The 13,129-nt window shown below is 42.6% G+C and overlaps 1 protein-coding gene and 1 long non-coding RNA gene across 14 annotated transcripts in view; one reads left to right on the top strand and one right to left on the bottom strand.

Moving 5' to 3' along the window:
* XYLB (xylulokinase) overlaps nt 1-13,129 on the top strand; it is a 181,419-nt gene that overhangs the window by 144,086 nt on the left and 24,204 nt on the right. For all 13 annotated transcript variants that reach the window (XM_068123363.2, XM_078782404.1, XM_078782397.1 and 10 more), the window contains 2 exons: nt 335-431; nt 7,868-7,926. In XM_068123363.2, the coding sequence (XP_067979464.2) occupies nt 335-431; nt 7,868-7,926 (156 nt within the window). The remainder of the gene's footprint in view (nt 1-334; nt 432-7,867; nt 7,927-13,129) is intronic.
* Nucleotides 2,569-13,129, bottom strand: part of LOC137431732 (uncharacterized) — a 103,775-nt gene continuing 93,214 nt past the window's right edge. Inside the window, exon 3 of the long non-coding RNA XR_013624180.1 lies at nt 2,569-2,665. This is a non-coding gene — a long non-coding RNA (uncharacterized LOC137431732). The remainder of the gene's footprint in view (nt 2,666-13,129) is intronic.

The following is a 13,129-nucleotide window of genomic DNA, read 5'->3' as shown; positions in this document are numbered from 1 at the left end:
CACACCTTTACAAACATATTGGTGAAGAAATTTTTTGGTAACAATTTAGTTAACAGATTTGTGAAATATCTCATAAAATGCCCTTACTATAATGCTGTGTGAGTTGTTCTGATGTATAATTTGGATTTTATGAAAGCTGCAAGGCAAAATGTTTCAACTTTATTATGTAAGCATTAAATCTTTCAAAACTCTTCCAAACTAAAACCGGAATCCATATTTTTGTGCAGAGCTTGTATTGTTTTATCCATTAGTTCAACTTGTTGCTCAAGAATAATTGTTATTCTTCAGACCCCTCATTCCCCCCTCCTTGCATTTCCATGTCCATGTGTTCAAGATCTCCGAATTCAGCAGAACTGTGGAAATCCGCTCTTTAATTGAAGGGCAATTTCTGTCTAAACGAATTCATGCTGAGAAGTTGGGCTACTGTTTGCGTAAGTTGTAAAAAAGCAATTTATTATAATGTCCAGTGTCTCATGAGCAAAACACTCCGCTTGTTCGTCGAAACAATGATTCATGTCAGCTTAGCATGTTATAGAAAGCAGTTGTCAACACGGTACAGATTTCTCGTAACTGGTTTGTTTCATGGGATAAAGTGAAGACTGAGTAATCCGGCTGGAACACGTAAAAGGAAGCTTGATGGAATAAAGTAGGAAGAATGTGTTGTTGATTGGATTGCAGTGGATACTGGTTTTGCATGAGAACGAAGCAGGGTTTATGTGAGGAGAGTTGATGGTCAGGTTAAGGAGACGATGGCAGGTGGATGGGAAATTATCAGGGAAATTCCCATGGCAGGTTTTTCTGTTCCTCAACATTGGGATGGTACAAATACCATGACATAAAGCGCATTCTTTTGTGCCTTCATTTGCCCCAATTTATTTAAGGTTGATTACCTAATCTTACCCACATGCACTGTACCATTCACGTCTCAAACTAATTTATCATGGGTGTATAATTTCTGAATATTTATTGAAAACAAGTGGGTGCAGTTAACCAAATGCAGTGCCATTGTGGTTAAAGCGTCCGCTCTGAGTCTGGGATGTCACCGAGTCATACCGAAGAATTTAAAAAATGGTACGTGCAATTTCCTCGCTTGACGCTCAGCATTTATAGGATAGAGCATGGATAAACTCCATGGGTTGGCATTCCTTGGGGAAGAAGACTTCTCTCTAAAACACCCGCCGTTGACTGCCGATGGAAAAGCACCACCACCATTAGATGACACGCTCTGCACCATGCATCGTACCGCGCACCTTCGCTAGAGCACCCCTCGCATCCCGCACCCCACACCCCCGCTCGGTGTGGACGAGCAACGTCGGTGCGGGCTTTGGTGAATTTGTCCCCTCCACCCCCGTCTGTCCCTGAATCTTACCGTCGGCACCATACCCATCCGATGGACCACACCCATGATGGAGCCACACCCATCGGATGGACCACATCCATGATGGAGCCACACCCATTGGATGGACCACACCCATGATGGAGCCACACCCATCTGATGGACCACACCCATGATTTCACCACACCCATCCGATGGACCACACCCATGATGGAGCCACACCCATCCAATGGACCACACCCATGATTTCACCACACCCATCCAATGAACCACAACCGTGATTTCACCACACCCATCCATCTGATTGACCACGCCCATGATTTCACCACACCCATCTGATGGACCACAACCGTGATTTCACCACACCCGTCCATCTGATTGACCACGCCCATGATTTCACCACACCCATCCGATGGACCACAACCGTGATTTCAGCACACCCGTCCATCCAATTGACCACACCCATGATTTCACCACACCCATCCGATGGACCACACCCATCCATCCGATGGACCACACCCATTTTTTCAACCACACCCATTATTTCAAGAAAAAGAGACAATTTTGATGTAATTGCACCACAGGCATGATTGAAAGAAAAAAGATGAAAAAACATCGGAAAATGTCCCTGATATTGTCACCCGTGTCTGCTGGATGACGCCAACGGCACCAAGTGTGTTCTGGGCAGTAACTTCCTCCAATGTCAACAGCTGTGTTTGTCTGTTTGTCTGTCTGTCTATATGTGTCTGTCATTTTTGTTTGTCTACAACTGGAAAATCTTCCATAAGTCTTAGAAAATTAAGAAGAGCACAAGGATGTTATTGCCATTTTTTTATGGAGCATTTTATTGGTTTTTATATTTTATTTACTCTGAGCTTTTGTTTTGAATACACTTTTCCACAAATATTTGTTCAGGACAATAATCATCAGCATGATCAGAATCATCAATCAATAATCATCATCACACACGCCGTTTACACCACACATGTTGTTTACAGCGCACACGCGATTTACACTGCATTGGAACGTACAATAGAGCGACATCATTCGCCAGTAAATGATTACATTGCAGAAATAAAATATAAACTACGAGTACAACACGATAACATGATGATGTGGCACTTAATATAGAAATACATCTTTCAACTTTTTAAAGTAACAATTTTGGTCATTATGGCCGATGTCCCCGTCTGAGTGTGGACCACGTGATGACATGCTTTTGTAGATTCAGCCCAACTCAGTAGATGATCAATATCAGTAGTTCATCCATCCACACAATTACAGCTGAAATGGCACTCTTTGAGCAAGCCATGGGCATCTCTGGTGGAGCTGTTTGGACAAGTCGAAGGTTGATGCATTGTATTAGATTGTTTTTTGAGGACAAGAATACAACACTTTAGCAGAGGACCTCGGCATAATTCCTTAAAATGGTATGTTTATGCAGGGAGTAAGTACCCTTGCAGCATGAAGACGTTTATTGACACTGGCAGCCATTGTCGCCCTTGTAACACTTATGTAATCAAACACTCGTCATGTTCACAGGGTAAATAGCTTTGCTCGATTTATGTGTCTTGTGCGTGTTTCCAAATCGAAGATGCGCTGAAGGCAAATAATGTAACGTTTAAAGAGCATAATACAGCTTTTTATCAACTAAACGGTTCAGAAGAGCACGTTTACCACTGTGGAAAATGAGCAGTTGACGTTTTGAGTGTCGGAAGCCTTATTTTGCTCTGCCCAATGACTGGCGCTCATAACCTGAGCCAAACATCATTTCCCACGGCAGTAAACATATTATTATAAACTTTTAATTGTTGAAATCCATTATTTATTTTGTTCACCAATGCGGAACGCATTCACAGAGACGAGCATTCTGTCAAATCTCACTTGACATATTCAGAGTACCGTTGTTTTTTCTTTCCCTCACTCATAAATTGTCTGTCCTGCCTTTCAGTTATTGGTCAGTTATTCAATCAGTCAGTCAGTTATTGGTCTGTCAGTTATTGGTGGATCCTCCACAACTGGTGAGGCCCAGACGCTAAATAACATAGAAGAGCTGCATTGATAGAAAAGTAAAGAAGGAGAGAATAGTCTAAGAGTTTTTGAGAAAGCAGAAAATCTGCTTTTTGAAAAGGGGAAGATCATAAGTGTTTGGAAAGACATGGGAAGGAAAAGAGTTCCAGAGTTTTATTTGTTTTGTTTTATTTTAATTTTATTGTTTTGCTGCTTTTAAAATCATCTCGAGCATTTTATGTACACGGTAAAAATAATACAATGTCTAAGAATAGATCTTTACGAGTCCAGTATATTATAAAGTCGTCTTGTGAACTTGTCAGGAATTCCATTGCGAATGCTAATTTGGGTAATGTAGTGGGTTACGGAAAGACACTCAAATTATGTTATTCAGAGAGAGGGAGAAGCGTAGAGTTGCGGTAGGGGAAGTCGGGTGTGCAGGCATGCTGCATTTATGTGTGAATGCACATACATACATACTCTCTCTGCCATATAAAAAGGGACAAACAAGTATAATTGGTAATGCAATTGTTGAAGAACTGTTCCAGTATTAATTCCAAGTGCCTTTTTGGCACGAGGGATGTGCAGAACACCTGATTGCAAGATTCCATGTAACATAATTGCCTCATGCAATAATCGATCAGCACGAGCAACTCATGCACCTTGAGGTTTTTGAAGGTGACACGAGGCATTCTGAGCAAATTTGCAACGGTCTTTCTCAGACACCAGTACATGAATCATCAAAAAAAAAAAGATTACATTCTTTAACAATCCATTAAAATACCATGTCCATCAGCAAATTAGAGGAATCAAATCATTGGACACCTTCAAGTAGGGTCTTAGATTAGCCATGTTCCAAGACCCTTTAAAGTGAGCTGAGGAACTGCTTATGACCTCAGAAGGTGTTATCAAGCCACTGGATCAATAAAATATATGCCAAGAAGTGGATGTCCCAGGACAACGACTCCTGCTTAAGATTGATACATTTGCATGACCAATCTACACAATCAGTTTCTAACTGGTCAGAGTACTGCAAACACACACACTGGACCTCGCAAGGTAATTGTCAACACAATGTCGAAGCGTCTATGTGATGCAGTGATCTATGTTTATCATCCTACTTCAGCGTCTCAGCCCAATTTACACATCTCTTGGACATGGATGCAATGGGCAAGTGTTGTGTTCAGTAACTAATTCAGATTTCTCCTTGAAAGGCATGATGGCCTTTCAAGGGTCTACAGAAGACGCAATGAGAGATGAGGCCCAGTCTGTGTCCAGGAAACTGCAAATTTTGGATGTGGAAGTAGCATGATGTGCAGTGATATTGCAGACACCTTTCGCACCAATATGATCCGTAGCCATGGCAATCTGATATCAGATCGATTAATGAGATATTTCAGCAACAGGTGTTGTGTACCCTTCAACAATCTGGCCCACGAATATTTTTTTATGCACGATAATGCTCCCTTTCACAGGGCCATTCAAACAAGGAATGTTCTTGTCAATGACAGCATTAATGTCATGACACCTATCTTGCCAGATTTAAATCAAATTGAACAACTCTGGCGTATTTGTTGATCATTGCGGTCGAACCTTGCTAAGACAGCCTCAGAACCTACATGTTTAAATGAGCTGATCCGGGTGTGGAATGCCATTCCCCAGGCACAGATTGTGATATTATATATTTAGCATTCACATATCATTTCGAAAGTCACCTATTAATTTAATATAGGGGTCTGCTTCTTATTAAATAATTTATTAAATAGATAATCCTTTATCAAAAATGATAATAATATGCACTCCCTTACAAGGAGACTTCAATCCAGGAGGAAATCATTAGGCCCATTGAGCCTACACAATGGCTGCCAAGGTATGGTTGTTTGTCTCTGTTCTATCATATGCAAATGCAGAGCGTCTAGTAAAGAAGCAGCACGTACCTTTTTTAAGTCTTTGGTTTGACTGCCGGGTTCAAACCGCCGACCTCCCAGACTTAACAGAATGGACGCTATACTCATTACATTATGCCATAATAACTACATTAAACTTATCATCCATATATTAAAGTAGTGGCAGCTTTGTGTCCGTCTATCACGCTATGTCATTACGTCTATGATGATTCCACCGACCGCCATTTTAATTTATATGCCGTTCAGGCCGAACACGTCATATATCACAATCGCCATGCTCAACCTTTACGTATTTCATTCAGTGTGAAACACAAACAAACTGATTGTTAAAATGACCATCAAATATCGAAAACATAGACGTTACGGGTCTGCCAACGACAAAGTGCGTATAGGCTTTAGGCTTCGTGCCTTCAGGCCGCTTCAGACAAATTAGCCCAGGTTTCTTAATACTGTCCTGTCACCGGCGATGAAGACTGCCAGATGACGTATACCTGAACGTTTTTACTCCTGTGGTGACCTCCCGAATATGGTGGTTATGAGCGCACGCGAGATGGAGGCTGCGAGACGTTTATCTGATGAAACACACGGGTTTATTCCTGAACCCACAAAACATACAAACATGACCAAGAAAATTCAACAATAATAATTTTAATGTAAATAAATGAAAGAATGAAAATATCGAAATAAAGGCTGAGATAAATTAATTTCCTAACCAAGGTACCTCCACGCAGTCTCGAACACGCACACGGGGAAAAGTTAATGACAATAAAAAGAAATCCCCTTTCTGCACTTACCTGGTCCCAATAAGTCCTTTTAGGAGCTTGGCGGTTGTTGAAGCTCAATGTAGCCACTCACGCTGGAAGCGTTCCAAAAATGGCGACAGCCCGAAAGCGCCGTGCACTTTTCGGATCCACAGGCAGGAGGCGAGTCCTGAAGACTATTTCCCTATCCAGTTGTGGCAATGCAGTAAAAACCAACAAATGTGTAAAAACAGGTAGCTGCTCATTGAAGGACATTGTGCACTCCAAAAGGCAAAATTCCCCCAACGCTTTCACAGGAATCGCACCAACACAACCAAGAAAAAATGGCCAGCGTCTTCTCTGAGAAAGAACAAGAGACTCTTCTTCTTCACTCCTGAGAGCCAATCGTCTCATTCGTCTCCCAGTTCACCCCGCCCACATCCCACGGTCGAATCACATCCCTCGTGGCATGGCCTCATGGCTTTCCTTGACCGCCCATTTCTCCGCCTCTCGTGGGCGGGCTTTTGCCTATTAGGTCCTTTGGGCAGGGCTTAGTCCGGGAACCTGTTTGCTTGCAGTTGGCGGTTGTTGTTGTTTAAGGCAGCGTTTGCATGGCCGGCCTTGTCAGCAAAAACGTGAGGGGAAGAATTACAGAGAGAAAAATCACGTTCTGGGGGAAATTAGCCTTCGTCCCTATAGCTATTTAGCACTGCTTCTCCCCCCATGTGAAGACACATCAATCTTAACCCCATTGAGTACGGGATTTTTTTTTTTGATAAAAAATACCCCCAGTACGGGATTAATTTGGCATTTTGGTACGGGAATGCAACCACGTACTCTAAGGGTTAATACGTACAACCACGTACTGACAATCTATTTATAGGTATAGTCGATGACGTGTAGTAACGTCTTCTGTACACAAAACTTTTTCGCGGGTTGCTGCACTGGACATCATCCGTACTCAAAGGGTTAAGCTACAGTTTCCCTACTTAAGTTCATCGACATTTCTCCTACGCGTCCACGGTCCATACTATAATTATACAGTGCTACCTTTCCTACAGTATTCTTTCACCTACCCCCATAAACATAACGCTACAATAGTATCGTTTTCATAACAGTAATAATAATAATAATAACGTTAATAATGATAGTAAATATAACCATAACACTTTAATCACAATGTCGTGAATGCAAAGTTACTGGATTGAAGCGGTGTATGGTTCATGGATCGATAATAAGCGGTGTAAGGTACTGATAACCACGGGAGTAAGGAATTAGCCTCGGTTTCTTTATAGTAACAGCATTTTTCTAACAATGTTAACGTAACGTTAATATTATAGTAGGTCTAATCCTAACACTAATCTCTTCATAGTGACTACAAAGTTACTGGAGGTTAAAATATATCATATACCACGATCGCCATGTTCTACCTTTGCGTTCTACATTCAGTGTGAAACACAAACAAAGCGATTGTTAAAATCATATCGAAAGCACACGCGTCATGGGTCTTCCAACGACACATTACATATAGGCCAATAATACTGTACTAACTAACGTTCATTATTAAAGCGGTGTATTATTTCAGAACCCACAATGTTATCTCCCATGGTCAAGAAGGACTTTTATTGTTGAAGATCATAAATCGTACCGCAATGACTTATTAATACTATACTAATTGCCTATACACTGCCCAAACAAAGGGAGGGTTTTCCGTGGAACATAGTTCTACTTAACTATCAAAAGTACCTGTCCCCAGTGACGAGAATTATTTCTTTCCTTCAAACATTGAGCTTGGCACAAACAGTGTGTGCATATAGTGTGCATAGCATGCATTGGTTAACGTTTTGCATACTTGTGTGTATTTCTCCTTTCAGTGCCTCAAAGTCGAATTCTAGCAACAGGTGGTGCTTCTTGCAATGCAGACATCTTGCAGGTGACTTGGCTTTTTATTTTTGTTCAGGTAAACCTATTTTTTAGGAAAACGTTTGGCCCTGTTCATCATTTAAGTTCCTAATAAAAAAATTCCGTCTTTCGTGTGATGTAATGTCAAATAAGAGGTACACCTTTTGGTAGCGACATTGAAACATTTGTTGCCTTTACACGACATTGATGGAACTCTAAATGAGCTCATTATAAAATGAGATTGATTGTTGGACTTTTTTTTTTTGAAATTCACAGTAATCTACTTCGTTATCATCGATTCATAAAGCGCTGGTTAATTACAAGGATCTCTTCTATCAGAGTGTGATTCCATCTATTTTTCATTCAAATCATCGACTCCTCCACTCCTCCTTCTCACTCACTTTAAAACGGAAAATTACCGAAATATTATTGTATAGTTGATCAGTTTGATCCGCATCAATTTGCTTACTAAACAAGAAGAAAAAGACATAAAATGTCATAGCCCCCACTGTGGTTTTAGTAATTTTGCTGTATGGAGTTAATGTTAAAGGCTGTCAGTCGGCCATCTTTGGTCAGTTGACAAAACAAATTTTTCTCCATATGTATACTCATGTATTGTCTTTGTGCCAAGTTTGAAGAAAATCGGTTCATGCATGTCCGAGAAATGGCCGCCAGTCAGCCATCATGGATCTGACCTTGAAAAAAATGACGTGCATATGTAACCCATCATTCATTATCTGTGTGCCAAGTTTGAACAACATCGGAAAATGCATGTCCGAGAAATGGTTGAGGACGTATTCATCATCTGGTTTTCTTACAACTAAAATGGCCGCCAATCAGCCATCTTTGATCGGCCATCTTTGATCGCATCGCGAAACAAAATGATGTGCATATGTACCCTTTTTAAAATTCCCTTTTTTAAGGCAATTTTCACTGCTAGAGCGGGGGTTAGCCTTGCGGGCCCCATGACAATCATCATGGTTCCCTTTTTGAGGCAATGTTTTTATGGCTGGATGCCCTTCCTGACCCCAACCCTTTAGTTGCCTCTTACGACACACAGGGATACGGTGTACCTATTCTAAATCGGGGTACACACCGGGATCATTCATCCCAGCAAGCTGGTACTCAATTTGCCGACCTCGGAAGGACGACAGGCTGAGTCAACCCCCCTGGCGTTAATTCAGCCATCGACCGGGATTCGAACCCAGGATCCTAGGATCCCAAGCCTGCGCCCTAACCGCTAAGCCAATACCAGGCTGATGTGCATATGTACACCATCATGTATTGTCTTTGTACCAAGTATGGACACAATTGGTTCATACATGTCCATGATATGGTTGTGGACGCACAGACGCACGGACGGACAGAAGGACGAAACCAAATCCATAAGCCCCCGTTTCAGACTAAGTCCAACGGGAGCTAATAAGCACCCATTGTCAATGCCATTATGAGAGGCAGGTTCTGTATATCCCTGTTAGTCTTTCCATTTCCCAAGAAATAAGAGAGACTACTGCCATCGTTCCATGTGTCGTTGGGTATGTGAGTCCACACAGAGATCTACTTTATCATGGATCGTTCATTCTCAGATCTAACCAAATCTATACATCCCAACAAGGCTTTGCATTTTTGTCCCCCGTCGCACCGCGGAGCGAAAGGGGGACTATGGTTTTCCCCTCCGTCCGTGTGTGCGTGCGTGCGTGCGTGCATGCGTAAGCGAAGGACCAAATTCTAATTTGGTGTGTGGGTGCAACCCATGTCAAAATCCAAGATGACCGCCACCATATACAGTGCATTCAGAAAGTATTCAGTCCCCTTCACTTTTTTCACATTTTGTTATGTTGCAGCCTTATGCTGAAATCGTTTAAATTCTTCTTTTTTTTCCCCTCATCAATCTACACTCAATACCCCATAATGACAAAGAGAAAACAGGATTTTAGAAAGTTTTGCAAATTTATTAAAAAGAAAAAACTGAAATATCACATTTACATAAGTATTCAGACCCTTTGCTATGACACTTGAAATTTAGGTCAGGTGCCTCCCATTTCGCTTGATCATCTTTGAGATGTTTCTACACATTGATTGGAGTCCACCTGTGGTAAATTCAATTGATTGGACATGATTTGGAAAGGCACACACCTGTCTATATAAGGTCTCACAGCTGACAATGCATATCAGAGCAAAAACCAAGCCATGAGGTCGAAGGAACTGCCTGCAGAGCTCAGAGACAGGATTGTGTCGAGGCACAGATCTGGGGAAGCCCACAAAAAAATTTCTGCTGCATTGAAGGTTCCCAAGAGCACAGTGGCCTCCATAATTCTTAAATGGAAGAAGTTTGGAACAACCAGGACTCTTCCTAGAGCTGGCCGCCCGGCCAAACTGAGCAATCGGGGGAGAAGGGCCTTGGTAAGAGAGGTGACCAAGAACCCGATAGTCACTCTGGCTGAGCTCCAGAGATCCTGTGTGGAGATGGGAGAAACTTCCAGAAGGACAACCATCACTGCCACACTCCACCGATCTGGGCTTTATGGCAGAGTGGCCAGATGGAAGCCTCTCCTCAGTGAAAGACACATGAAAGCCCGCTTGGAGTTTGCAAAAAAGCACCTAAAGGACTCTTAGACTGTGAGAAACAAGATTCTGTGGATTGTGTCGACCTCCATCCCCTCCCTCACCTCAAATGGCCACACGGCTGACTCCGCACGTGAAAAAGCTGAATGCCTCAACTCTGTGTTTGCCTCTAAATCCTGTGTCCCAAACCCATCCCTCTCTGTACCCACCGTACCCAGTCGTACCCAGCTGCTCCTGGACTCTGTGTCCTTTCCTCCTGACAAGGTGGAAAAGTTGCTGTCAACCCTCCACTCTGATTCTGCAACTGGACCTGACGGCATCAGCCCACGGGTCCTAAAATCCTGTTCTTCCGCTCTTTCACTCCCTCTCTCTGTTCTCTTCACCCTCTCTTTTTCTCAAGGTCATCTTCCACCTGCTTGGAAATCTGGCAACATCACCGCTTTGCACAAAAAAGGTGCAAAAACAGATCCCAGCAACTACAGACCAATCAGCCTTCTCCCAATTATCAGCAAAGTCATGGAATCCATCATTGCTTCAGATATGAAATCTTTCCTCTTCTCCAATGGCTTGATCTCTGATCATCAATTTGGTTTCAGACCTGGACACTCTACTCTGGACATGCTGCTTCTGCTTTCTCAACAATGGATGGAGGTCCTCAATGCCAAACAGGAAACTAGAGCAGTCTCCCTTGACATATCACGTGCCTTCGATACGGTCTGGCACCCCGCTCTGCTCACCAAACTCTCCTCCTGTGGTATCCATGGAAATCTCCACGCATGGCTGGCGGACTTCCTCTCTAGTCGTAGTCAACATGTGGCCCTGAATGGGTTTCTCTCATCTCCTCTTCCTGTTCAGGCTGGAGTTCCCCAAGGCAGTGTTCTGGGCCCTGTGCTTTTTCTGGTCTTCATCAATGATCTCTCTGACTCTCTTGAAAATCCTCTCTATCTCTTTGCTGATGACTCTACTCTCTGTCGCTCCATTCTTCATCCCTCAGATCGGCAGTCTGCAGCCTCCTCACTCTCTGCAGACCTGGACAAAATCACAGACTGGGCAAACAAGTGGAACATGTCTTTCAATCCTGACAAATCTCACACTCTTACGATGTCTCTCCGAAAAGACCGACTGGACAACCCTCCCATCCACTTTCTGAATAATCCTCTCCAAGAAGTTCTGTCACTCAAACTTTTGGATCTCACTATCTGCCATGATCTTTCCTGGGAAAACCACATTTCAAATCTGGCCTCCAAAGCCAGTCGCCGACTGGGCATCCTCCGTCGTGCGAAGTCCTTCCTTGGCACACCTGAGCTCCTCACCACATACAAGGCTTTCATCTGCAGCTCAATGGAATACTGTTCTCCCCTCTGGGCCGGTGCTCCTGCCTCACACCTAGCTCGTCTTCACGCTGTTGAAACCAAAGCATTCAGAATCATTGGAATCTCCCGCGATGAAGCTAACTCCAAATGCCTCTCACTCACTCACCGCAGGCAGGTTGGTGGTCTTTCCGTCTTCTACCGACTCCTCTCTGGCCTTGCCCCCCCAGCTCTCTCTGGGCTCTGTCCCGCAAATATTCCTACAGGTCGCACAAGATCTGCCTGCAACCCTCTTATGGTTAAACTGCCAAAATCAAGACTCTCCGCTCACCTTCACTCCTTCATTCCTCTTTTCTCCCGCCTCTGGAACAAACTCCCTCACTCTCTTCAATCCCACTCCACCCTCCAGGTCTTTAAAACAGTTGCTCACCACCGTCTCTTATCTTCCCCCATCCAAAACCTTGATCTTTTCTACCCCCGCTAATTTCACCCCAAATCCACTTTTTTGAAATACCAACTTCTGTCCTGGAAGTCCTTGGTGTCCTTGTGTTTTATACTTCTCCCTCCCCCCCCCCCCCCCCTTCCCACGCCTCCTCCCCCCAAGCCCTCTCCCTTCCACACATCTCCCTGCTCTCAAATGTTGTGTTTGTGTGCCTCCCCTTCTCTCCCCATCTTGTCTTCCGCTCCCTCTTTTTATATATTTTGTTTGTCTGGTTGATTTGTTTGTGAAGTAAATGTTAGCTCTTTCACGAGCCTCGATTCAGCATACAAAAAAAAAAAAAAACAAGTACAAATACATTCAAAGTACACCGCCCCATGCCAAATAATTAAATATGCTGCAGCGCGGCATTGCCGGGGCGCCTCTGGCGCCCGGCAATACCGCAGTGCAGCTCATTGAGGCTGCATTGGGAGGGAGAGGTGTACACTAATTGATTGATTAATTGTATAATTAAAATCAATAAAAGATTATCACAAAATATTTTCATAATCAATTGGCTAATCGCATAACTAAACCACTAGTGCTTCATCCGAAGATGTATCTTTTAGAAATTTAATTAAATAAGTCATTTATAAAAAATTAAATAATTAATTGATTACTCAATAAATAATTAATCGATTAATCAATAAATAATTAATAGATGAAATGATTAATCAATAAATCAAAAATATCCTTGATAGCCACATCACTTGGTCACTCATGTCCAAATATTAGCTTCCCAGCTCAAAAGGTGCCTGAGATATTGGCCAAATGAGAAAGAAAATAAATAAATGATTAATAATGAAAATAAATAAATAATAATCATAAAAAAATTAAATTATTAATCAATTTGGTCAGAGAACACATAAACTACCACTATT

Source organism: Myxine glutinosa, chromosome 7 (genome assembly GCF_964187855.1).
Source record: "Myxine glutinosa chromosome 7, kmMyxGlut1.1, whole genome shotgun sequence".
In the NCBI taxonomy this organism is placed as follows: domain Eukaryota; kingdom Metazoa; phylum Chordata; class Myxini; order Myxiniformes; family Myxinidae; genus Myxine; species Myxine glutinosa.
This window is presented reverse-complemented; position numbering and strand designations above follow the sequence as displayed.